Below are 25,440 nucleotides of genomic sequence, written 5' to 3' on the forward strand. Positions count from 1 at the left end.
ACTGCAATCCAACATTCCCTCCTTTCAAATTCTCAGGAGGCAGTGGAACCAGACAGCTGTGGGAGTCAGTGCTAGGATATGAATGCAATGCTGTGAAAAGATTAATTATCTCCCATAAGTGGTCAAGGCCAGCAAATCCATCTTCAAATGCCATAACCTACTAACAGCCTTATTTGCTGTTCAATGGAACATATTCTCATCATTCACTCAATCTCCATCAAGCAGAATTCATACCTAACATACCTTACTCACCCTCCACCAACATTTATGCCTGTACCATGAAGTCAGAAGTCACTTCCTAAAGTGAAAATCGAATCTGCTTGTTCAGTGTACTGAGTTTAATTAAGCCAACCAATTTGTAATGCAAACCTGTATGTCCTATATACCCTGCCCCTTTCCTCTACCGGTGAGAATGGAATCTGTTGCAGATGGGAGCAGGCCTTACAGATGAAATTTAATGTCATTCATTCTAGCTCTGAAAAAATCTATTAGCTAGTCAATTATCTTAATGAAGTTTGTTGGATTTTTCTGTGCTTCTATTTTGTATTTTCTTATATTGCAACTGTCACTGTACCTCAAAAATATTGTGTTGTTTATAAGGGATATTATAAGGTTGTAAAAAATGCTGTATGAATTGCATGTCTGTCTTTTCTTTCTGCAGTTTTTCACATTATCCTTAGAGTGGTTGAATAATGAGATAACTGTGGTTTTTGATTAGGCCAGGAGTCTGCAGTTTCTCTCCTCTTCACTAGATTCCTCATACTCTGTTGTCAGTTGCACGTTCCTCAATGTGTATCCATACCCTTGGACTTGTTAATATATTATCAGCCAAAGAATCAGATATAATGGTTTCTACTCCAGCTCCCTGTGGAGTTACTGAAGGATTATTTCTTAATCCTCTCCTATTCCTCATAGACTGATAGAATAGGCATTCATGTATCGTACAAAGAAAAGTGAAATGTTTGGATTCCAAACTCTGTTTAAATTAATTCCAGGTTTCTTCCTTGATGACCTTTACCCCACTCAAAATCTCTTCTTTTACAATTAGGTCATTCTGCTATAACGTACATTTTGTTAATGCAAATTGGCTATAGAGCGATTGGCAAATACGGGACGCTGTTTCTAAAGTGGAAAGTTTTAAAATATGTGTTGGCTATAACGCAATTTCATTGCCACCATTTTAAGTGCTATTTTAATTGCACAAATTTTATATGGCTCAGGGTCACACAAGAACGCAATCGCCCTATAGGAGAAGAATCTGTATTAAGCTTCTACTGAGGAACTCCTTTACTCTGACTTATGTTCCCATTGGGGTCTTCCACAATGCCCCGCTAACCCATTCAGGGTCCTGCACTGTTTAAATTCACTTCTTCTTTCTCCAGCAATGCCCCCAGTCTGGTTCCCTGTGTTTAAATTTGCTCCAGACTTTTCTCATGGAGCTGCACGATTTTGAATTGAACTCACACTATCATATGTTTAACGTAACAGTATCTTCACTTCAAGCTGCTGAATTGACAATGATACAACTGTTACTAGCTAATGTTGAAAAGTATTACATGTACAATGTACACAACGCGTATAAATGCACAAAAGTTTTCAAATCATTCTGGCTGCTGAGATAATGGTCATGTGAATTAGTAATGTGTAAGGGATGTATTATGGCAAAATGTGCTTCAGTGAATTCATTTTAAGTCCTGACTATTGAATGTCTTCCCTCATTGCCTTTATTGCACTTTTACATTTAGCACCACTTACAATACTATTATTCAAATGTATGTTTGAATTTGATCAGTCAATTGGAAATAAATATGTTGGTTTTATGAATTGATTACATTAGGTTCTATATTCATTTAGATTATTTTGTCATAATGTTTGCATTGTCTCCCTTGAAAGGCAGAGGAGCTAATGAGGAAGATTGAAAAGGAAGAGGAACAACTGGCATATGATGACCCTGACAAAAAAATTTATCACCTCTGCATTGTTAATCTTGTAATAGGGTAAGTCGTATGTTATTTGACACTGGCATTTTAAGTGCAAGAGCTACGCAATCCCATGCAGTATATTAGAGGTTTTCATCTCAGAAATCAATGATAGCATGAATGGGGTTGTTGCTGCAAATAATATTCAGGAGGGTGGAATAACTTTCCAAAGTAGATGCTGACCCTAAGCAGTGATTAGGAAAGGCAGCTTGTGTCGCAGTGGATAGCAGAGCTTAGTTAATACAAGCAGCAGTTGCACTAAGAAAACTATTGAGGTTAAACATTTAAACAGCAGTTTTAAAGACATATGAATAATATGCAAAGGTAATGTATTTCAAATATTTGATAATTTAATTGGTAACAATTAAAAGAATGGATTAATAAGTGGTTTTAGAATTGTTATAAGGAAGCAGTTAGAAACAGCACATTCTGAAAACTCTTCAGTTCTGTTAATGTCAGGAAAACTGCAACAACCATCAACTGAGTATTGTAGCTTTTGTAGTGTGTTGCCAATACAAGGTGGCCACCAAAGATGGTGACCAGTCACCTTCACATGTGATGTTGGCCGTGATAATGTACAACCATGACAGAACGTTCTGGCCATTCACCTGATCCTCCCATTGGCTGCCGCTCCCACCCCCTTTGCCCCAATATTTGGATATTATAAAGAAGTTTTATTTGGAAATGGTCCAAATGTAAAGTAGAGAACGCTTGCAATAAAATTCACAGAGATGCACATTTTAATGTTGTGAAAATGTTTGCTGAGTTCTATCCAAAATCCAATCACCTCAGGTCACTTCAGAAGATCTATGATACTTCAAATGAATAAGACTGGCACATGTTAGACAATCTCACTGCCACCTGATTTAACTTGCTTCAAATAATATGGGAGAATCTTTTAACAATTTTGTTAAGTTAGAATAATTCTTGTGTTTTGGGGCAATTGTGCCAAGATAATGCACAATTTTTTCAACTTTGGAAATCCATCCAATATCGAAATCAGTACCCATTTGTTTTTACCTTCCAATAAACAAGGTGCCCTCTATAATTTGACTTTTTTCTTTAAATCATAAGTAGTTCAAATCAAGTACACATCCATAAAATAAATATGAACATATGAAGCATAGGACTATGTGGTGCAAAAGCTATATATCAGAGAATCCCTCCTGTGTGGAAGCAGGCCATTCAGCCCATCTAGTCCACATTGACTCTTCCAAAGGATACCCCACCAGACCCACCCATCCTTGTAATCCTGCATTTCCCATGGCTAATCCATTAACCTGCATATTCCTGGACTGTTGGAGGAAACCAGAGTACCTGGAGGAAATCCATGCAGACACTGGGAGTATGTGCAAACTTCACACAGACAGTCACCCCAGGGTGGAATTGAACCTGGGTCCCTGGTGCCATGAGGCAGCAGTGCTAGCCACCGTGCCAGCCCTATTGCATCTTATTGTGAATCCTTGAGATACATTTTATTTACAGTCGCAGATTTCCTAATGCTTGGATCATTTATTGCATGAATAATGTCCTTCTAATACATGTAAATGAGGCTGGTTAGCAGTCAGGCTGTAATTATTGTGGAGCGAGGAATGTTTGCAGCAGAAGGGCCTTCTAAATATGTAGCTCCAGAGCAAATAAAGATATATTTCTTACCTCTTCAAATCATGTACAGCACTTCCAGCATTCATAAATGGATAATGTTTAATATTTTATGCTATTTGGCAAGCAAGTATTTTGTGATAAAAGGAATGAATTGTTTCAATCAAATGGCATTACATTGTCAGAGACGAGGGAATAGTGTCATGCTAAAGGGTGATGAAGATAGCTGGAAGTGGAGCTCAGTGAGGTTATTTGCTGCTGCTTGTGGAAATCAAGACAGTGCAGGCTTTGATGGAAAGTTTCAGAATTTGTTTTTTTTTTTAATTATTTACATATTAGAATGGATTACAAATACATATTCATGTCAACCCTGCTTGGGTTTTGATCCAGTTGTTAAGTGTCCGATTACTGTAAGGAGGTTAATGACTTTCTTTAAAACAAGAAATAAGTGACTCTGATACAATTGCTTCATTTATAAATTGACGCTTTTAGTAATGAATTCGTATTGACCTTTACAGATATGGTGCTCTTTATATGTAGTTTTATGTTCTCAATTCTCTCAGGACCTTATACTGCGCTAAAGGAAATTATGAGTTTGGCATTTCAAGAGTAATAAAGAGCTTGGAGCCATACAATAAAAAGGTAAGATGAAACAAAAATAGCACATTACATCAAGTGAAAACTTCTAACCAAGTAGGGCTTCCAAAATATCCATTTGATATTGAGAAAAATCTGGGTAATGTTGTTAGTCTACAAAGTGAATCCCATGAACCTATTTTGTCAATCTAATTCTGGCTTTCAAATTTATCTCTTTACTCGAGACAATTAATGATTTTAATGTAATCATGATTGTTTACTTAAAAAAAAAATGAAAAAATGCCAAATAAGATGATAAGATGAAGGAACAGAAATAGCCCATTCAGTCCACTGCGTCTACTCAGCCATTGAATGAGATTATGGCTGATCTGACTACCTTGAACTCTACTTTCCTGTCTTGTTCACATTACCCTTGATGTGATTACTTGATTAAAAATTTGTCTATCGCAGCCTTAAATGCACTGAACAAGCCAGCCTCTACCACCCTCTGCAGCAAACTGTTCCACAGAGTCACTATCCCTGAGAGAAGAAATTCCTCCTCCTCTCTGTCTTAAAGGAGTTACCCCCTTACTCTGAGATTATGGCCTCTGACCCTAAACTCTCCAACAAAAGGACACAACCTCTGTACAATCTACTCTGTCAAACCTGCTAAGAATGTTTTATATTTCAGTAAGGTCTTCTCTCATTCTTCTAAACTCCAATGAGTGCAGGCCCAACCTACTCAACCTTCCTTTCTGCATACCTAAGATTAACCGAGTAATCCTTCTCTGGACTATCTCTAATACTAGTAAATCATTCTTAGATAAAAGGACCATAACTCTTCACATTAATCTAGATGTGGTCTAACTTGTGTCTTTAATAATATTAGCAAGACTTTCCTATTTTTATTCTGCATTCCCTTTGAAATATAGGCCAACATTCCACTTGCCTTTCCCATTACCTGCTGAACTTCCATACTAGATTTTTGTGAATCATTTACAAGAACCTCCAAAGCTCTCAGTGCTGAGGCTTTCTGTAGTCTTTCTCCATTTAGCAATATATTAATATTGAGCTCTTCTGGTCTACCTGCCAAAGTGTATAACCTCACGTTTTTCCACATCATATTGCATCTGCCAACTTGGCAATAGTATGTTGATTTTTTTTAAGTGTGGCCCCAGCACCAATCCCAGTGGCACTTCTCTAATTACAGGTTGCCATCCTAAAAATGGCTCCCCTTTGTCCCAACTCTGCCTTCTATCAGTTAGCTAATCATCTATCCATACTAATGTACCATCCTTACACCATACAGTCTTATTTTAGTAAATAGCCTTGTGCGCAGTACCTTTATTGAACACAATTTGGAAGTCCAAATATAGTGCTATATGTACTCATGTAAAATCAAATGTTGTAGACATTTTTTAAGGTTATATTTACAGGGTCGACTATTACATGTATACTACTTTTGAGAGGCTGAAATTCATGCTACAGTTCAAAATACCAGATCATTAACAGAAGCCCAATTGATCTCTAAATTAATTTTTAAAAACAGAGAATTATGGCAATTACCTGAAAAAGATCATTATTACCTGAAAAAGAAATCCGTAGCCTAATGTTAGTGTGAATTGTACACACTAAAGAAAACAAATAAATAAAAAATTAATTTTCTCATCGTAACATTTATGTGCAGGATAATGCCTTGACAGACAAATGGCGATCTATTATCTGTGTGAAGAACTAGGATTGACTTTTACATGAGATATGTCTGGAAACGCCCAGATTTCTTTGGTCAAAAATAGGGGTTGACCTTTACATGAGATAGACTTTTGCTCCAGTATATACGATATAGCTATTGGGTCATTCTTTATCTATTCAACTTGTTACCTTCTCAAAAAACTCTACTAAATCTGTCAGGCCTGATTTCTCCTTCATGAAGCTGTGCTGATTCTATTTGATGTGTATTATGTATTTCCAGATGCTGTGCTATTATCTTTTTTATAATAGACACAGCAACATTTTCCCAATGACAAATGTTAAGCCCATAGTTATTGTTTTTTTTGTTTCCCTTCCTTTTTGAGTGTTACATTGGCAGTATTCCAATCCTCTGGCACTTACCCAGAATCTAAGGATTCTTGTGGGAATACCATCAATGCATTCATTATCTTAGTAGCTACTATTTTGAGGAAGTCAAAAATACAGTTGTCTCCATGGTACTTGAATAATTCTAGTGGTAATCCACAGGGCTCACATTTGGAGCCCTCGCTGTTGTGGTATAGTCATTTAGATTTAAATGTAGAAGGCGTGAAAGGAAAATTTGCAAACAGCACAAAAATTGGCGAGTACTTAATACTGAAGAGAACGGCTGTCAACTGCATGATATCAGTGGATAAGTGGGCAGAAAAATGTCAAATTAAGTTCAATCTGGAGAAGAGCAATGTTATTTGACAAAGGTTATGAAAGCATTTACAGGTAAATATACAATAGACAGGAGGGTAGTCAGAGGGTTTCTTATGGTTGAATGATTAGAGGAGGTGAGAGACCTTGGAATCATGTCCACGGGTCTCTGAAGGCAACAGGTAGTTAAGGCAGTAAAGAAGATCTGTGGGATGCTTCCCTTCTTTGGGAGAGGTATTGAATACTAAAGCAGCGATGTAATGGTGAAATTTTATGGACATTGGTTGGGCCACAGCTGGAGTTCTGTGTACAGTTCTGGTTGAGGAGGAATGACAAGATGAGAAGCTTTGATACCATGTGCCTTTTTACAGCCATCCTGAATAATTGCGGAATTACAATTTCAAGGAAATTCGTACAGTCAAGTTCTGTGCTACCAAACTACTAAATGTTTAGGAAGTAGATTATGTAATTTTCTTTTTTTTAAATGTTTTGAATCATTAGATTAGAATTAGCCACAGTGGTGAGGCAGTTAAAGCAATTTTAATTTAGGAATGGATGCAAAAGAGAACCAAAAGTGATTTTGTTTTTAATTGGCATGTCATATTCCATTTGACCCAACATATTCTGTGCAATTACTTCAGGGAACATAAATATTCGGATTTATATAAATGAAACTGATCCGTTTAATTTGAAAATTAATGTTCTATGTTCCTGTATTTCAATATGCATTCTTTGGCATTAAAGCTAAAATATGGTTTCAGTGTAATCCCCAGAATGATTTTTTTCTTCGCTTACAAGCTCTGTATCTGGAGTGACTTTCCCTACTTGTTAATGTCTGAACAAGTATATAGAAAACTGTACATACATTTGTGAGTAAACATATGTGTACATGTAGATAGCAAATATCCCTCATAGCAATCAAAATCGTTTCTGTCATAAATCAATCTAATATTTTTGAAATTTCTTTTAAGTCAAATTGGCAAAAATCCTTACTTTGAATATTCAATTGAGTTGCTCCCCCCAAAATCTTTGTGAATGATTGATTAAATTTTTTGATTTACAAAATAACACATATCTTTTAAAGGCTACTGTTTCTATGAACAGAATCACGTGTACTTTGATCTTGATGTTTTAGACGATTGGAATCCCAATACATTATATTTTAGGGAAGATAAATGCAAATCTCTTTAAGAAAAGGTTTTATTACACCACAGCCTTCAACAAAGGTACGCAGCTGATTTAACATAGAACTTTGGCCAAGTTTCATGAATTAACCCTCGCTAGAAAACACTGTTTTATTTGTTTCTTTACAGCTTGGAACAGATACTTGGTATTATGCCAAACGGTGCTTCTTATCTTTACTGGAGAATATGGCAAAACACATGATTATGCTGAGGGACACTGTTATACAAGAATGTATCCAGTTCTTAGAACATTGTGAAAGTGAGTATCCAGTCAATGTCACTCAAGCTATAGAACCCCTATTAAGAAGTGATATTCCAGTGACCAGACACAAGACAAATGTACAATGCAGAAGGTCTTTTTGTTTAGATGTGTTTAAATTGTGAAGGTAACAGTTTCAACACCTTTTTTGTGGAGGTGAGTTCCAAGCTCCTACCAGCCTTACTTTGTTAAAAAGAAATCTTCTCCCAAATTCACCACTGAAGAGTCTTTAACGTTTAAACTGTACCCACTCATCCTAGGCTCCTCACCTCTCAAGAACAGTTATATTCTATCTACTTCATCTGTTCCTCTTTAAAATCTTGATAAAACTACCCTTAAACCTTCTAAATTCTGGGAATACATCCCCAGTTCCTTTTAATTTCACCTCGGGAATAATTCTGGTAATTTTATACAGCTCTCCTCCTAGGCCGGTATATCTTTTCTGAGGTGTGGTTCCCAAGCCACTCACAGTACTCCAAGTGTCTAACCTGGGTCTTGTATGGCTGTTCCACCACTCTTAGCTCCCTTATATTTTAATCCTGTAGATGTAAAGGCCAGTATTTCAAGCTGCCTTGATTATTTTCTGTGCTTCTTCATGCTGTTGTAATTGTCTAAATTGCTGGATTCCAAATCTCTTTAGGCATCCACTATTTCTAATCTTGCACCATTCAGAAATACCCTGTTCTATCTTTTCAGTGCTTCTCCCAATATTATTATTAAAGAGTTTTCATATTTAGACATGGACTGCTTCAGTATCTGATGAGTTGCCAAAGCTGGATGGAATATTGGCCTTTATTCTAAGAACTGAAGTATAGAAGTACAGAAGTCTTACTGAAACCAGTCAAGGCATTATCTTGAATCATGTGAACAGGTTGGGGCCCTTATCTAAGGAAATAGACAGTGGCAGTGGAGGCAGTGCAAAGAAGGTTTGCTTGGTTGATCCTGGGTTTTGAGGGATTTTAGCATGAGGAGAGGTTGAGTAGGATGAAGCTCTAACATTGAGAAGCAGCCTTATTAAAACATGTAAGGTGGCTTGGCATGGTAAATGCTGAGAGGTTGTTTCCCCTTGAGGGAGAATCCAGGACCAGATGACATAATCCTCTGAGTTCCAGGGATTTGTTCTTCACTACCTTTAATTTCCCAATATTATTTTTTAACAAAACTATTTTTTTACTTTCACACTCATACTGAAACCCTTTGATCTTAATTATTTCAAGGTACTTGTGTTTTCATCTGTGAAGACAAACACAAAGTATATACTTAGTTTCTCTGCCATGTCTTTCATTTCTTCTTATGATGTCTCCTGTCGCTGCCAGCATTTATTGCCCATCCCTAACTGCCCTTGAGAAAGTGGTAGTGAACTGCTATCTTGAACCTCAACAATCCTTGAGGTGTAACTACACCTACTGTCCTGTTAGGAAGTGACTTCCAGGACTTTTACCCAGAAACAGTGAAGGAACAGTGATATATTTACAAGTCAAGATGGTGGACATCTTGGAGAGAAATGCGCTGGTAGTGGTCTTCCCATGTATCTGTTGCCCCTGTCCTTCTAGATGGTTCCATGCCTCCGAATTCCTAATCTCTGATGTATTCTTATAGTGTACTGTTTCTGCAGACAAAACAGGATCTGGTAATATTTTATGTGGTTTAGCCGTACATAGCAATGGATGAATAAACTGTTGCCTGCAATATCAGAAAGTCTAAAAATGGAACAGAGGTGAGAACAGCAAAGGTCAGGGTGAGTTTCTAGGGTATCACAAGTCAGCTCCGATTAAGCAAGTTACAAAAATGTCATGGTGGACAAAGAACCAAAGGCAAGACAGTTGGAATTTTGTTAATGTAATTTGAGGTGAATTGAGTTTATTTCCCCCCCCCCCGCCAAGGAGGAAATAGAAAGAAGCAAGACTGCGAGCAGGAAGGGGGCTGTGGGTGAGAATGAGACCAGGAAGTGGTCAGAGAGGGTCTTATCTGTGACAGAGAGCATAATCGTAACGGGAAGGTCAAGAGTGCATCTGAGAATATTGATTAGGGATTTTATGTAGAAGGAGAGATTAAGGGAGGATAGGAGGACAATGAATTTAGATGGAGATTGAAATCACCAGTGATTAGAAGTCACTGAGCTCAGAGTCCGTGAGGGAGGATATAGTTTAAGGTCTCGGTGAGTATTTTTTTCTGGTGCTTGATATAGGGGTCAAGAATTTTAAATGAATCACATAGTGTTGATCTGATGTTGTGAAAAGCACTACATATGTGGATGTTCTTCCCTTTTAAAAATTTGCAGTTTTAATAATATTGTAATTTTATCTTTGATCCATTTAGTTTATGGCAAGAATGTGTTAGCAGTAATCGAGCAGCCCTTGGAAGAACAGAAACTGCACTCCGGGAAGAATACAGTTACATATCAGGCACGGCTGCTAAAGTCATTGATTTATGAGATCATTGGCTGGAATAACTAGCAAAATATTTATCTTGCTTGAAACAAGGTTGAGCTGCTCAGAATTATCTTACATTTCAACTTCTTTAAAGGGATACACAATTTTTAGAAAACATTTCACCTTTTGCAATGAAATATTGACATACTGGCTGTATAAATTCAGCCGTACTGTAATTCATTTTATATACTCCAACTTGCACAGGTATGTCCTTGATGTATCTTGTTAGAGACATCAAAAAACAACTGTTGCTTATGGGAGGGAAATAATATTCCAGATCGTACTTGTGACTTAATCATTTGTCAATCCAGGTGCAATAGAGACTGTGTTTTAATAATACACTTAAATTTTGTTAAGGTCTTTCAAAACCTGTCAGAGTTGTGTTTGTTTTTACTGTTACACGTTTTTGGAAGTAAAAGATTCTGGACTCTGATTTCATGTACCTTCGTGAGCACATTTTATTCTGAAAGACCTGTCATATAAAATTGACAAAGGCTCTGCACTTCACTTTGTATTTTATTGAATAAAGTAGACAATTTTAAAAAAAAGTACAGCAGTTTATGGTGCATCATTTAATGGAGTGCAGAGTTTCATGGTTCTACTGCAGTCAGTATGTATTTTGTAAACCTGAACAGAAACAAGGAGTGCACGAGGGCTAATGATATTGACCAGAAGGAAGTGTTGGATTTCAGTCGGGAGTGCACTGGGTCCAGCTAAGGTCCTCTTCGACGAGAGGTATACTTTATAAAACTTCTGGAGAATCAACTAGGTAGAAGACAGGAAAAACACGGAAAGGTCGTTCTGCAAGCAAAGGTGTCAGGTTAACAGCAATGTTTTGTAAATGGAACAGTGGTCAGACAGCATGGAAACTGTCCATGCCAATCGTACTCCCAAATTAAACTAATCCCAGCTGCCTGCTCTTGGCCCATATCCCTCCAAACCTTTCTCAATCATGAACTTATCCAAATGTCTTTTAAAACATTGTAGCTGTCCCCACATCCACCACTTCCTCTGGAAGGTCATTCCACATACAAACTACTCTCTCACCTTAATAATATACGTCCTCGTCTTGAAATCCCCCACCAGAGGGAAATCTGTTGTGGCAATTAAGGGAACAGTCCCTTAGTCTTGGATTATACATATGTTAGAACAATTTGGAGGGTGGAGCTTTTCCTACAAATTTGTATAGCTTTTTTACCATAAATAATCATTATATTTAACTCATCTACTGTAAAGTCTGAAGGTGATGCCCTGTGTTTTTAACTTCCATTCTGCGAGCTTATCACTTACACCACTGCATTTCTAAAGGGAAAGATAAGATGCCCTTCCTTAGGGTTAATACCATCATGAACCCAAACTGAATGCCAGTCCACATCATCCCTTGTTGCTGTTTTAGTATTCATCACTTTAGATAAGATCAGACGTTCCCCATTCATGAGCAGGGGTTGATTGTTCAAACAAATAGATAATGGTCATTCTTGCAAGTTAGCTTGATGAGTGCAAAATGACAACCTTTGCAAGAAGTCTTTTCTCACCAAATCCTGTACAACCAAATGACTATTTATAAATAGAATTAATATCTTTCTAGAATTCTAACGTGCCAGCTCCTTTCTCAATATGTTGTGTATCTAGGTAGATGATGATAAACATATTCGTACGAATAACTATACTCATTCTTAGATTGAAAAGCAGAACTAGTTATAAAGTATTATAAATGATGCAATAAAGCCTTGTTGCTAAGTTGTTGGTGTTCCTGCAAAATTCTGCTTGTTCCGTAGAAACGTAGGTAACCGCCCAGAGCTCCAACAGCAACACCGGTCATGTGATCAGAACAACCACCTGAAACAAAAACACATTTGTGAATTCTTTGATCAGAGAATTTTCCAGACAATGTCAATACCTACTGTACCCAGTTTTGTATTTCTTGACATTGTGTTCAAGAAACAAAACTGCAAACACTTAGTGAATTTACATCCATTCTGTAGTTCTGAATCTTTCATCTCATTGATGATCCATTTCTGAAGTTGCGTGCTGTCCTTATGGTCACATGATTTTCCAACATTAACGAAATATGGTAATTTCCTAGGTGTAAGTCTTAAATGTATACAATAAGTGAGCACACAGGCTCCTAACATATCAGAACTTAGAGTCACAGTCTGAAAATAAAGGGTCAGCCATTTAGAAGTGAAATGAGAAAGTGTTTTTCAACAGAGCAGATGTGAATCTTTCTAACTATCTACCCCAATGGAACTGTGATTGCTTGTCTTATACATATTTAAGACTGAGCTTCATCTCATTGAGAAATTACAACACAGATGGAGGCCATTCAGCCCATCAGAGGCACTATAGGGCTATCCAATCAGTCTCATTCAAGTGCTCTATCCTGATTTCCTGAAAGTTTAATTTGCTTGATTTTCCATTCAATTTAATTTCAAAATCATTCACTGCCTCTACTCTCACCATCTTTCTTGGTAGTGTGTTCCAGGTCATTTTCACTCCATGTGTAAAAAAAAGTTCCTCTTTACATGGATTCAGAGTCAGTCGGCAAGGAAACAGACCCTTCAATCTAATATCGAACATAATCCCAAACTAAACTAGTCCCACCTGCCTGCTCCTAACCCATATACCTCCAACAGTTTCTTATTCATGTACTTATCCAAATGTCTTTTGAATCTTGGAACTGTACTTGCATCCACCACTTCCTCCGGAAGTTCATTCCATACACACAACACTAATGGAAACCTAAAAGTTGATGCCCCTTCGTCCTTGATCCATCAATTTGTGGGAATAGCTATTCTCTACCCTAACAATAGACGTCATAATCTTGTTCACTTCAACCAAACCTCCTCCAAACTTAAATAGCTCCAATGAAAGTAGCCCATAATCAAAAGAAATGGAAACAAACAAACACACAAGGGATAAAAATTGAAATTGAGCAGATTGTAGGCGAAGGAAGGGCAGATGAGAAAGTGATCCACACGATTAACATCAACAACTGCATATTTTTCATAAGGAGAATGCAAAGTTGCAGAATAAACATAAGGAGAAAGTGAGGACTGTGGATGCTGGAGATCAGAGTTGGGAGTGGGGTGAGCTGGAAAAGCACAGCAGGTCAGGCAGCATCTGAAGAGCAGGCGAGTCGACGTTTCGGGCGTAAGCCCTTCATCCTGATGAAGGGTGTACGTTATAGAAGTGCTGCTCCATGTTGCAGAATAGTACCTCCACAAAATGATGTCAAAGCAAACTGGTTTGGAGGAGGTGACATTATAGAACTGGTAAAATACAAGATAATCAGGAAATATTAAGAAAGGTAAAGGACAGTAATGAAGCAAGTACGTTTTGCACACTAGTGGAGTTAAAGGATGTCAAGAGTGCAGGAAACATAGAATTAAGTAAAAAGGTCAGGCATGATTTTGCTAAGTGTACGTAGCATAAGTGAAGTGTTCTTGAAGGGCCAAATATATGCTCAAGTCCCTATTTCTCATGTTCTACTGGACAGAATGCTGTCCTGTCTGGAACAGCATGTATTGAGCTTGGAGAAGGGCTGAATGAATGCAGCTGCGATGAAAGGGCATTCAAATAGTGCTCTTAACTTGACAGATTTAATCACTTCTGAAACTTCTTGCAGCATTGCATCACAAGCTGGAACAAATGTTGCCAGCGAAAGATTCATTTTGATATCTTTCCATGGCCTCCACATTAGATGAAAAGCAATTCCTTATTCCTGAGAGACTTAAAGGAGGCTTGAGCTCTCCACGTGCTGTACTCAGTGCAGCATCAGTGAGCCTGAAGGTGCCACTTTTTCACAGCTTCAGTCATGTCACATCCTCGCAGTGTTCCTTACTGCCACAATTAACGTTCCCTTCTGGCAGTGCTGGCTGGTTTCACAACTGCGCATATTTGGTGGCATGGTGGCACAGTGGTTAGTGTTGCTGCCAAACAGTACTAGGGAGCTGAGTTTGATTCCACCCTCTGGCAACTGCCTGTGTCGAGTTTACACATTCTCCCTGTGTCTGCATGGATTTCCTCCTGGTGCTCTGGTTTCCTCCCACAGTCCAAAGATATGCAGGTTAGGTAGATTGGCCACGCTAAATTGCCCATAGTGTCCAGGGATGAGCAGGCTATTGATGAGCCATGGGAAATGCAGGCTAAGAGGAATAGAGTAGGGGATGATTCTGGATGGGATGTTCTTCGGAAGGATTGGTGTGGGCACGATGGGCCAAATGCCCTGCTTCTACATTGTAGGGTTTCCATGAATATCTAGTTAAAAATCACACAACACCAGGTTATAGTCCACCAGGAAGCACTAGCTTTCGGAGTGCTGCTCCTTCATCAGGTACTGACAGCTAGTGCTTCCAAGTAAACATGTTGGACTATAACCTGGTGTTGTGTGATTTTAACTTGTCCACTCCAGTCCAACACGCTCTCCTCCACATCATGAATATCTATTATTGATTTTTCATGCTTGCATGGATTTAATTTGATTTCTTTATTGTCACATGTATTTTCTTACGAAATACTATGAAAAGTGTTGCATAATATCACCACTCTCTGGCACCATCTTAAGACAGAGAAAGATAAACCGAAACATAGACTATACAAGCAGGAAAATAAAGTTCAACCTTCCAGTCCTTTGTGTTAAGGGTCTGGAATGGCCAGACACAAGTCCCCTTGCCGTGCTGCAGAACATGAGTCACCACTCTCCGACACCAGCTCGCCTGTATTCCTAACAATGATTCCCAATGATTTGGGCATTCCCCTATCCACCATCCTGCTGAATTTCTAGACCTTCCTGTCTACGTTGGGTATCGTAACCAAATCTGAAATGGTCTCCTTAACTGGAATGTGAAGTTCACAGCAGTAGTATTGGGACAGATGCTGATTGCTGTGTTTTTTATATGCTTGACAAACAGTAAAATCCTGGAACTCTCTCCCTTAAAAGCACCGTGGGTCTACCTACACCTTCTGGACTGAAACAGTTCAAGACAATAGGGTACCGCCACTTTATCATGGGCAATAGGTGAATAGCCAAGGTCTTTTCCCAAGGGAGTCCAAAACTAGAGGGCATAGGTTTAAGGTGAGAAGGGAAAGACTTAAAAGGGACCTAAGGGGCAACGTTTTCACGCAGAGAATGGTGCGTTTATGGAATGAGCTGCCAGAAGAAGTGGTGGAGGCTGGTACAATTGCAACACGTAAAAGGTACCTGGTTGGATATATGAATAGGAAGGGTTTAGCAGAATATGGGCCAAATACTGGCAAATGGGACTCGATTAATTTAGGATATCTGGTTGGCATGAACAAGTTGGACTGAGGGGTCTGTTTGCGTGCTGTATATCTCGATGACCCTATCTATCATCAAACATTAATGTTACCATTTAGTCACATTTCTGTCAGTTTTGAAATCCAATAGTTTATTAACAGCAACTACAATGAATATTTTTTCAGAATTAATATTTTACCTTTCAAATTGTTTGATCTTCTCTTCACTCGCTTGTGTTTTGGCAACGTGTATTTTTGCCCTAGTGAGAAATCAAACTGAATTAATGGCAAATGAATCACAAGGTAAAATTCCTTAAGATATTACAAAACAGTAAAATTGAGGCATGGCCCTCACGATTAATATGTAGTTGACTTATTTTTAAAAGGGATGTTAATTTTAAAATGTATGTTTTGGTACTTGAGGTGTAGCTGACAGTCCTTGAAGGAAAATCTCAGTGAAAATTAGTCCCTGTTACCCTAGAAGAAAATGATTCAACCTAGTTTATTCTTCTTCCTTAAAAGTCACTGTCCTTTGGTAGTCATCGAGTAAGTTCTCTCTTACTAAGGGACTGTTTCAATGATGAAGGGCTTATGCCCGAAATGTCAATTCTCCTGCTCCTCGGATGCTGCCTGACCTGCTGTGCTTTTCCAGCATCATGCTCTTGGCACTGTTTCAATGATGCCAATTACTGGCAAATTCCCACAGCTTCTGTATTCTTAAAGGAACAAAAGGAGGAGGTGTCCCTTTAAGGCATTGTGAGAATTGCTTTGGACCTGGAGCAACCTCAGGAGGTCACAGCGAATGTGTAACAATGCAGGGTCAGGCCTATTCACAGGCTGACGTGGTTTCGCTACGTTGGAATTGTTCCGGACCAGACGAAAGGAGATAATCCAAACTGCCAGAAATCTGAATACAAACAGAAATGGCTGCAAATAGCCAGCAGATCTGGCAGTAACCCTGGAAAAATAATACTAATGTTCTGGACGTTGAACTCTTCCTCAGGACTGGAAGAAATGACCCACTTTTGGAAAGAAATGACAGCATTTTTACAGAGGAAAGGAAACTTGTTTAGAACAGGATAGCTGTAGAGTTTGGATAGAGAATAGAAAATAAATCAAATTGCCAAAGGCAGCAAATTGATGATGTATCATCTATCCCTCAGAACAGTTGTAGCACAGAAGAAGCCATTTAGTCCCATATACCCCTTCAGAAGTATCATTTACACCTTCTCTTGGCCTTTTCCCTATTGCTTAAACCACACCCAACTCGATGCTAGTTTAATATCAAGGTCTTTTACTTCACTTCACCTTCAACACTGACCAGTTAGGTTGGTGAGGTCACCAAGCTGAATGGAGTTGAGATCTGCTGGATGGAAATTCAGGCACACCAAGTAAAGCAGAAATGCTTCTCTTCAGTCCCCTGACAACCAGCAATTTCCCACACTGTAGGGATTCTATTCCAACTTCAGTTGATTTTTAATATGGCGACTAGCGCGTTTGGCAATGCTCTGCATGTACTGTCCAGTCACTGAATTACATTGAAGAGAAGCAGCAAAAATACAAAGTGCCAGACAGGCTCAGCAGGTTCAGCACCTGTGGTGAGAAATCAGAGTTAACGTTTCAGGTCGGGTGACCCTTCCTCAGAACCGAAGGGTCATTCGACCCAAAAAGTTTACTGTGATTTCTCACCACAGACCCTGCCAGACCTGCTGAGCGTATCCAGCAATGTCTATTTTTGTCTCTGATTCACAGTATCTGCAGTTCTCTCAGGTTTTATCTCAGAGGAGAGGGTTTGTGTGGGATTTGCAAGCACGGGTTGGTTGAGCACAGTTTAGCCCATTGCAAGCATTTGATTTGCACTAACCAACCCCACCGCCCTGTGGCCAAACACTTTAACTCTCCCTCTCACCCTGCCAATAACATGTAAGTCCTGGGCTGCCTCCACTGCCAAACCCTAACCACCTGACGCCTGGAGGAAGAATGCCTCATCTTCAGCCTTGAGACCCTCCAACCACACTGGATCAATGTGGATTTCACCAGGTTCCTCATTTCCCCTCCCCACACCTTATCCCAGTTCCAACCTTCCAATTTGGCACCGCCTTCTTGAATGGTCCTGTCTGTCCATCTTCCTTCTCATCCATCTGCTCCACCCTCCTCTCTGACCTATCACCTTTACTTCCCACCTTCATCCACCTATTGCACTCTCAGCTACCTTCCTCTAGCCCCACCCCTCCCTCCCATGTATCTCTCAGACCCCTTGGGCCACCCCCTCATTACTGATGAAGGGCTCATGCCCAAAACATCGACTCTCCTGCTCCTCAGATGCTGCCTGACCAACTAGTGCTTTTCCAGCACCACATTCTTCGATTTGATTTGATCAGCCGATTCTGGCGATATATGATCTACGCTACTGGCACTGACATTGATTCGGGACACTGTTGAACTGTGTGCAAGACAGAACCTCTTCCTGGACTGACTACTGAATGCTATTAATTGGAAAATACCACCTGCATCACCTCTGCATCATAACAGCATGAAATACCTTCCGAACCGGCTGTTCAAATCTTTGAGATAGTTTGCCTTTCCAGAACAATTTGAGGTATCCCAGGATCTTTATGGATCTGAAAGGGGGAGCCTTTGGCCCAGTTATAAGTCCATGCAATACACAGTGAGCAACAATCTGATCAGGTTGGTCAATGCTTGCAAGATACCTTTCAACGTCTGCACCAAACTGCAAGATGAGCAATTTGCTCGGGCTCTATTGACAAGGTTGACAAAAAGATTAAATGCAGAATTACACAAATCCCAATCTGTAGATTGACTCATGAAGGCTGGATTCAGGTCGAGACTAGTGGAGAACCCAGTGGATTTCTTAAACTTTTAGCATTTAGACATAGAGGGCAGGATGTGTTTCGGAGTCACGTCAACATATTGCTACACAATCTTTCTAAATCAACACATAAGTTCATAAACTCATAAAATATAGGAGCAGAATTAGGCCATTTGGCCCACTGAGTCAGCTCCACCATTTGATCATGGCTGATATGCTCCCCACCCCCATTTTCCTGCCTTCCATCCATTACCAATTAGAAATCGGTCTAACTCCTTAAATTTACTCACTGTCCCAGCATCCACTGCTCTTTGGGGTAACGAATACCACAGATTCACAACCCTTTGGGAGAAGTAGTGTCTCCCCAACTCTGTTTTAAATTTGCTGCCCCTTTTCCTAAGATTATGACCTCTTGTCCCAGAATACCCCACAAGAGGAAGCATCCGCTCCACGTCTAATTTATCCACACCTTTTATTATCCTGAATACCTCAATTTGATCTCCCCTCATTCTTCTAAATTCCAGTGAGTATAGGCCGAAACTGTTCAATCTCTCTTCATACAACAATCCCTTCATCTCTGGGATCAATCTAGTGAACCTCCTCTGAACTGCCTCCAATACCATTATATCTTTCCTTAAACAAGGGACCAAAGCTGTGCACAATATTCCAGGTGCACACCAATACCTTGTACAGCTGCAGCAGTACTTCCTTACCTTTATATTCTATTTCTTTAGCTATAAAAAAACATTCCATTCGCTTTCTTTATTATCTGCTGTACCTGTGATTCATTAATGAGTGCACCTAGATCCCTCTGCACCAGACCACCCCGAAGTCTCTCCCCATTAAGATCACCTTCCCATTTTTCCGACCAAAATGCATGACCTCACACTTATTCCTCACACTTAAACGCCATCTGCCAGATTTTGGTGCACTCTCCTAACCTATCTGTACCCAGTTGTAAGTTTCTCATCGCAATTTGGTGTCCTACCTATTTGGTGTCGTCCACAAATTTGGCCGGAGAGCCTTCTATTGGTTTTTCCAGGGTTGTTAAGGTAGATTGTACATGTGAGACATGTAAGGGGTTTTAATTAATATTCCTTGTTAAAAAGGAGTCACTCACCAGATTTCCCAAAGCAACCAGCTGGCAGTTGCCACGCCAGGATGTGGTCAAGCCATTCGGCCTTGAAAAACTCTGAAAATCCAGCCTGCCCACAAAGCATCACTGCAAACGGGAGATATGTCATCAATAATTGTGCATTCAAGCAGCGAAAGTCATACCGCGGCTCAATGTATTTCCCCAGCTGCTTTCAGCTACTCTCAAGTGACAACAGTGAAAGGAGCAGGCCACGATGAGACCCGATAACCACCTCTCATACAATGCCACCAAAGTGGTCTCTCCAGTCAGCAGCAACCCTATCGCAGCTCCTCTGGATTTTCTGGATGTCCATGATCTCACTATAATTAAACTGGAAAGGGTTCAGAAGAGATTTAGCAGGATGTTGCTGGGAATGGAGGGTTCGAGTTATAAAGTAGAGGCTGGGACCTTTTTCACTGGCGCATTAAGAGGTTGAGGGGTGCCCCTATCGAGTTTTATAAATTCATGAGGGGTATAAATAAGGTGAATGGCAGGTATCTTTTCCCTAGAGTGGGGGTTTTCAAACTAGGGAGCATGTTTTTATGGTGAGAAGAGAATGATTTAAAAATAACACGAGGGCAACTTTTTTACACAGAGTGGTTCATGTGTGGAATGAACTTCCAGAGGAAGTGATGGCTGCAGTACATTTACAATGTTTAAAAAACATTTGGAAAAGCTTATAAATAAGAAAGGTTTGTGGCGATATGAACCGAGTGGAGGCAGGTGGGACTAGTTTGGTTTGGGTTTATGTTCGGCATGGACTGATTGGACCGAAGGGTCTGTTTCCGTGCTGTATGACTCTGTATGACTGGAAGAGTACTGATGACTAAGAAACAGGGAATAGTGGATCATCTTTCAACACTTCTCCATCACGAAGTTCATGCACCACCTTTCAAATACTATGGTTCCTAATCCATCAATTAGTAAAACATTGTATGAAATTAGAAAGTGGGTCTTTATTTTCTTATTCAGTACTGACATTATAATCAGAGCAGTACTGTCACTGCCCTGCTTTAGCCCTGTCTCTCCTAAGTTTCTTTTTCAAGTGCCCATCCAATTTCCTTTTGAACTTATTGATCATCTTGACTTACATCAGCTTTGTAGACCAATGAGTTTCGTTGTCGATGGGTCGTAAAGGGTTAATGGCACTGGAGAGTGCCACCCAAAGCAGAGTGAGGCCTAATTATTAGGTCAAGCTGAAAATTTCTGTCACTATGTCTATCATATCAATATAAACTGTAGCTGGAGAATAACATGCAATCAACTAGGTCTTGTTAAGTGCAAGAGCCTTTTCAAATCAGACCAGGAAATGGCTTTCCTCAACCATACTAGACTAAGGAAAGGTCACTGGACCCAAAACGTTAACAGTTTCTCTCTCCACAGGTGCTGTCAATTGCTGAGGTTCTCCAGCAATTACTGTTTTAGTTTGCTGAAGATTATGAGGGGTCTATTTAAGGTAAAGAACTGGTGTTCCCCATGTCCTGATGGATCCAGGACTATGAGGTGCAAAGTTTAGGCATGAGATGTTGAGGGTTTTTTTTTAAGCTGTAAGTGATGATGATGTAAGGTTGAGCATGGTGGCTCAGTGGTTAGCACTGCTGCCTCACAGCATCAGGGACCCAGATTCAATTCTAGCCTCGGGCAACTGTCTGCGTGGAGTTTGCACATTCTCCCCGTGTCTGTGCAGGGTTTCCTTCCACAGTCCAATGATGTGCAGGTTAGGGTGGATTGGCCATGCTAAATTGCCCATAGTGTGCAGGCTAGGTGGATTAGCCATGGGGAAATGCAGGAATAGCGTAGTTGTGTGTGTCTGGCTGGGATACTCTTCAGAGGTTCGGCGTGGACTCGATGGGCTTCCATACTGTAGGGTTCTATGATTGTATGATTGGGAACTCACTGCCCACAAAGTTGTGATGATGAATAATTTTGGAATTAAATTGAACAGACCCATAGACATTAAAATAAATATACACAATGGAGAATGATTAGGTTGCTCATCAGAGATTCTGGTGAAGGGCTTTTGCCCGAAACATCAATTTTCCTGCTCCTTGGACGCTGCCTGAACTGCTGTGCTTTTCTAGATTCTAGATTAGAGTGGTGCTGGACAAGCACAGCAGTTCAGGCAGCATCCAAGGAGCAGGAAAATCGACGTTTCGGCAAAAGCCCTTCATCGGGAATACAGTATTCCTCATGAAGGGCTTTTGCCTGAAACGTGGATTTTCCTGCTCCTTGGATGCTCTCTGAACTCCTGTGCTTTTCCAGCACCACTCTAATCCAGAATCTGGTTTCCAGCATCTGCAGTCATTGTTTTTACCTTGCTGTGCTTTTCTAGGAGAAAGTGAGGACTGCAGATGCTGGAGATCAGAGCTGAAAATGTGTTGCTGGAAAAGCGCAGCAGGTCAGGCAGCATCCAAGGAGCAGGAGAATCGACGTTTCGGGCATGAGCCCTTCTTCAGGGAGATAGAAGTTGGCACAGGAACAATAAAGGGATAGAGTGACTGGTACACAGATATAGCTTAGCATAAGCAGTGAGACTCTGAGCCACAGGACGTAAAAGCACATTCCTAAAGGAATTAAGCCAAATTCCAATAGATAATGGATATTAAAAATTATTCGGTAAAATATAAAGCTTGTTTACTGTTACCACTTTGTTTTTAAATGAAAATTACTTTACCATATTCCAGAAATAAATCTTGTTCAGACAATGGATAACCATTCTTTTCAATCTGCAGATTCATTTGCAGCATATTGGAGCAGAAAATCTTCTTATAGCCCTGAACAAAGAGGGATGCCCGAGAATCCATGTGTTGAGCTTGTACAATATTTGAGCATTTTTTCTGGAATTTTCAATGGAAAAATCAATCATTTGGGAAGGAAAGAGACTTTTATCAAAATTAATGTGCCCTCGGAGTTGGGTTTGCCTCACTTGAACCTTGACATTTTTCAACAAAATAATTAGCAATGTTTTGCACTGTCTTATATTACATTTATGTTGTCCACAATTCCTTATCTTTGAGCCATCAGCAAATTTAACAATAATATGATCAGTCCCCTAATCCAAGTCATTGACAGAGGTTGTAAACAGTTGAGGTCCCAGCACCAATCCCTATGGGACTCACTGTTCACATTTCGCCAATCTGAAAATGACCCATTCATGCCGACTTTCCAGTTTCTGTTAGCTCGTCAATTCTCTTCCATGTAAATATGTTACATCATGAGCTCTGGTTTTACATAGTCACCTTTAATGTGACACCTGCCTTTCTGAAACCCAAGTATACCACATCTACAGGTTTCCCCCAACAAAAGCAAATTGTGCAGATCCTAGAAATTTACCAAATCCCAACAGTGTGGAAACAGGCCATTCAGCCCAACAAGTCCACACCAACCCTCCAGTCCTCTACATTTACCCCAGACTAATGCACCTAACCTACACATCCCTGAACACTATGGGCAATTTAGCATGGCCAATTCACCTAAACTGCAAAGCTTTGGATTTGTGGGAAGAAATCCAGACAGACCGTCAACTGAGGCAGAAATCGAACCCGGGTTCCTGGTGCTGTGAGGCAGTAGTGCTAACCACTGAGCCACCGTGTTATGGAACATGCAACCAAAGCAGACAGAGTGGTTAAGAAGGCGTTTGGCATGTTTGCCTTCATTGCTCAGACTTTTGAATATAGGAGTTGGAACATTATGTTGAGGTTGTACAGGATGTTGGGGAGGCCTCTTCTGGAATACTGTTCCCAGTTCTGGTTACTCTGTTATAGGAAGGATATTAGGAAGCTGGAGAGAGATCAGAAAAGATTTGTCAGGATCTTGCCAGGAATAGATGGTTTGGGTTAAAAGGAGAGACTGGATAGGCTGGCACTATTTTCACTGGAGCGTAGGAGGTTGAGAAGTGACCTGATAGAGGTTTATAAAATACTGAAGGGTTTAAATAAGGTGAATGAGAGGTGTCTTTTCCCTATGGTGGGGGATTTCAAGACCAGGGAGCACATTTTTAAGGTGACAGAGAGAGATTTAAAAAGGACATGAAGGGCAACTTTTTTACACAGAGAGTGGTTCGTGTGGGGAAATGAACTTCCAGGGAAAGTCATGGATGTGGGTACAATGTTACAGTGTCTAAAAGACATTTGGATAAGTACATGAATAAGAAATGTATGGAGGGATATAGGCCAAGCACAGGTAGATGGGACTAGTTTAGTTTGGGATTGTGGTCGGGCATGGACAGGTGGAACCGAGAGATCTATTCCCACACTGTATAACTCTAAGAGCTGGAGAAACTCAGCAGGTCTGGCAGCATCCGTAGAGAGAGGAACAGAGTTAACCTTCCAAGTCCAATACAACTCTTCCTCAGTAAAGGAACATATTGACACACAAAATATTAACTCTGTTTCTCTCTCCATAGATCCCACCATACCTACTGAGTTTCTCCAACACTTTGCTTGCAAATTAATCAAAAATGATTTCCCTTTCACAAAAAACGTTGGCAACTTTTCTTGTACCCTTCAGCTGAAAACATCTTTTAGGCCAACGTTGCCAGAAATGGACACTAATATTGACAGGGCAAGGTCAACAAGGTCATAGAGTCATACAGCATGGAAACCAATCCCTTGATCCAATGAGACCATGCTGAACATAATCCCAAACTAACCAAGTCTCACCTGCTTGCTCCTCCCCCATATCCCTCCAAACCTTTCCGTAATCATGTACTTAACTATGTATCTTTTAAACATTGTACTGTGCCCACATCAATCTTTGTGAACAATCGAAGCAAGTGAGAAAGATAGGTTTGGTGCAGAAATGGAGGAGTTGAGTTACAGGTATTGAAAATGAATAAAAGGAAATAAGAGGAAGATTGGGTTAAGAACGAAAAATACAAATGAAAGGGAATTTTTAATCTGATTTGAAGGAATGAAACTCCACAGTTATCATAGCTAATTGTCCATAGTGCAAAGGCAGCAAGTAGCAGTTAATATATTGTTATAAAGGTTGCTCTGTCGAGGAATAAGCTGATTAAACAGCCCATGGTGAGTTTAATTGATCTCCACCACAGAAATCCATCAACTTAGTGGCATTTATTGTACGTTCCCCATGAACATTTGTCTGCTTTTGCAGATCTAATAGTGGGACGGTTTAGTCACCAATTTTTAGACATTTCAAGACAGTTCTGTTCCTCGTCTGAAGCTGCTGCATGTTAATAATGACGGCGAGTGCCATAAAGCACACCATTATTTTCACTGCAAGTTCTGACCTATTATTTTTCCAGCAAAATTCAGCCCCTTGTCTACAGTGAATGTAGAAGGTCTATGGGTACAGTTTGGATTTTGATGAGTGATGATCATTGTGTGGTTGGAATTGAGAATAAAATCACTGGAATTGAATTCAAGTAACAACAATGAACCACTGAGCACTGGTGGGATTTACTTGCTAAGTGAATGGTTTCCACTTCAGTCAACTCATGTGTAATATTTCTCCTTTCTGGGCATAGTAGCGATGTATGTGAAAGTCAATATGTGCAATCTTCCTCTCCCAGAGACAGAAGGGGTGGCAAGAAGGGAAATAATTGACTCACCCCACTCCCACCTTCACCAATTACGGGCTACATAAGGAATCTACATGCTACTGCAGACTGTTCCAACTTGCCAACGATTAAAGACCTTAAGTAATCAATTAATGGCTTCTTAAGAGCCTCAACTCCCTGATCGCTAGCTTTCTCAATAGACAAGAAAACTGGATGGTTTCCCAACTGGGGCCAGGTTCAGGGGAACCTTTGTTCTGCCCCAATCCAGAGGC

At 39.9% G+C, this 25,440-nt stretch overlaps 2 protein-coding genes across 3 annotated transcripts in view; one reads left to right on the top strand and one right to left on the bottom strand.

Moving 5' to 3' along the window:
• Positions 1 to 10,971, top strand: part of flr (fleer) — a 70,910-nt gene extending 59,939 nt beyond the window's left edge. Inside the window, exons 16-19 of the mRNA XM_043711170.1 lie at positions 1,894 to 1,997; positions 4,145 to 4,223; positions 7,862 to 7,991; positions 10,311 to 10,971. Coding sequence (XP_043567105.1) covers positions 1,894 to 1,997; positions 4,145 to 4,223; positions 7,862 to 7,991; positions 10,311 to 10,447 — 450 coding nt within the window. The 3' untranslated portion in view covers positions 10,448 to 10,971. The remainder of the gene's footprint in view (positions 1 to 1,893; positions 1,998 to 4,144; positions 4,224 to 7,861; positions 7,992 to 10,310) is intronic.
• Positions 10,972 to 11,433: 462 nt separating this feature from the next.
• Positions 11,434 to 25,440, bottom strand: part of c21h16orf89 (chromosome 21 C16orf89 homolog) — a 33,147-nt gene continuing 19,140 nt past the window's right edge. The window contains exons 5-8 of one of the 2 annotated variants that reach the window (XM_043711171.1): positions 22,322 to 22,484; positions 19,633 to 19,734; positions 15,883 to 15,942; positions 11,434 to 12,262 (exon numbers count right to left, since the gene is read on the bottom strand). In XM_043711171.1, coding sequence (XP_043567106.1) covers positions 12,132 to 12,262; positions 15,883 to 15,942; positions 19,633 to 19,734; positions 22,322 to 22,484 — 456 coding nt within the window. In that variant the 3' untranslated portion in view covers positions 11,434 to 12,131. The remainder of the gene's footprint in view (positions 12,263 to 15,882; positions 15,943 to 19,632; positions 19,735 to 22,321; positions 22,485 to 25,440) is intronic. The other variant, XM_043711172.1, reaches the window with a different exon arrangement.

This window comes from Chiloscyllium plagiosum, chromosome 21, assembly GCF_004010195.1.
Source record: "Chiloscyllium plagiosum isolate BGI_BamShark_2017 chromosome 21, ASM401019v2, whole genome shotgun sequence".
NCBI classification, from domain to species: Eukaryota; Metazoa; Chordata; class Chondrichthyes; order Orectolobiformes; family Hemiscylliidae; genus Chiloscyllium; species Chiloscyllium plagiosum.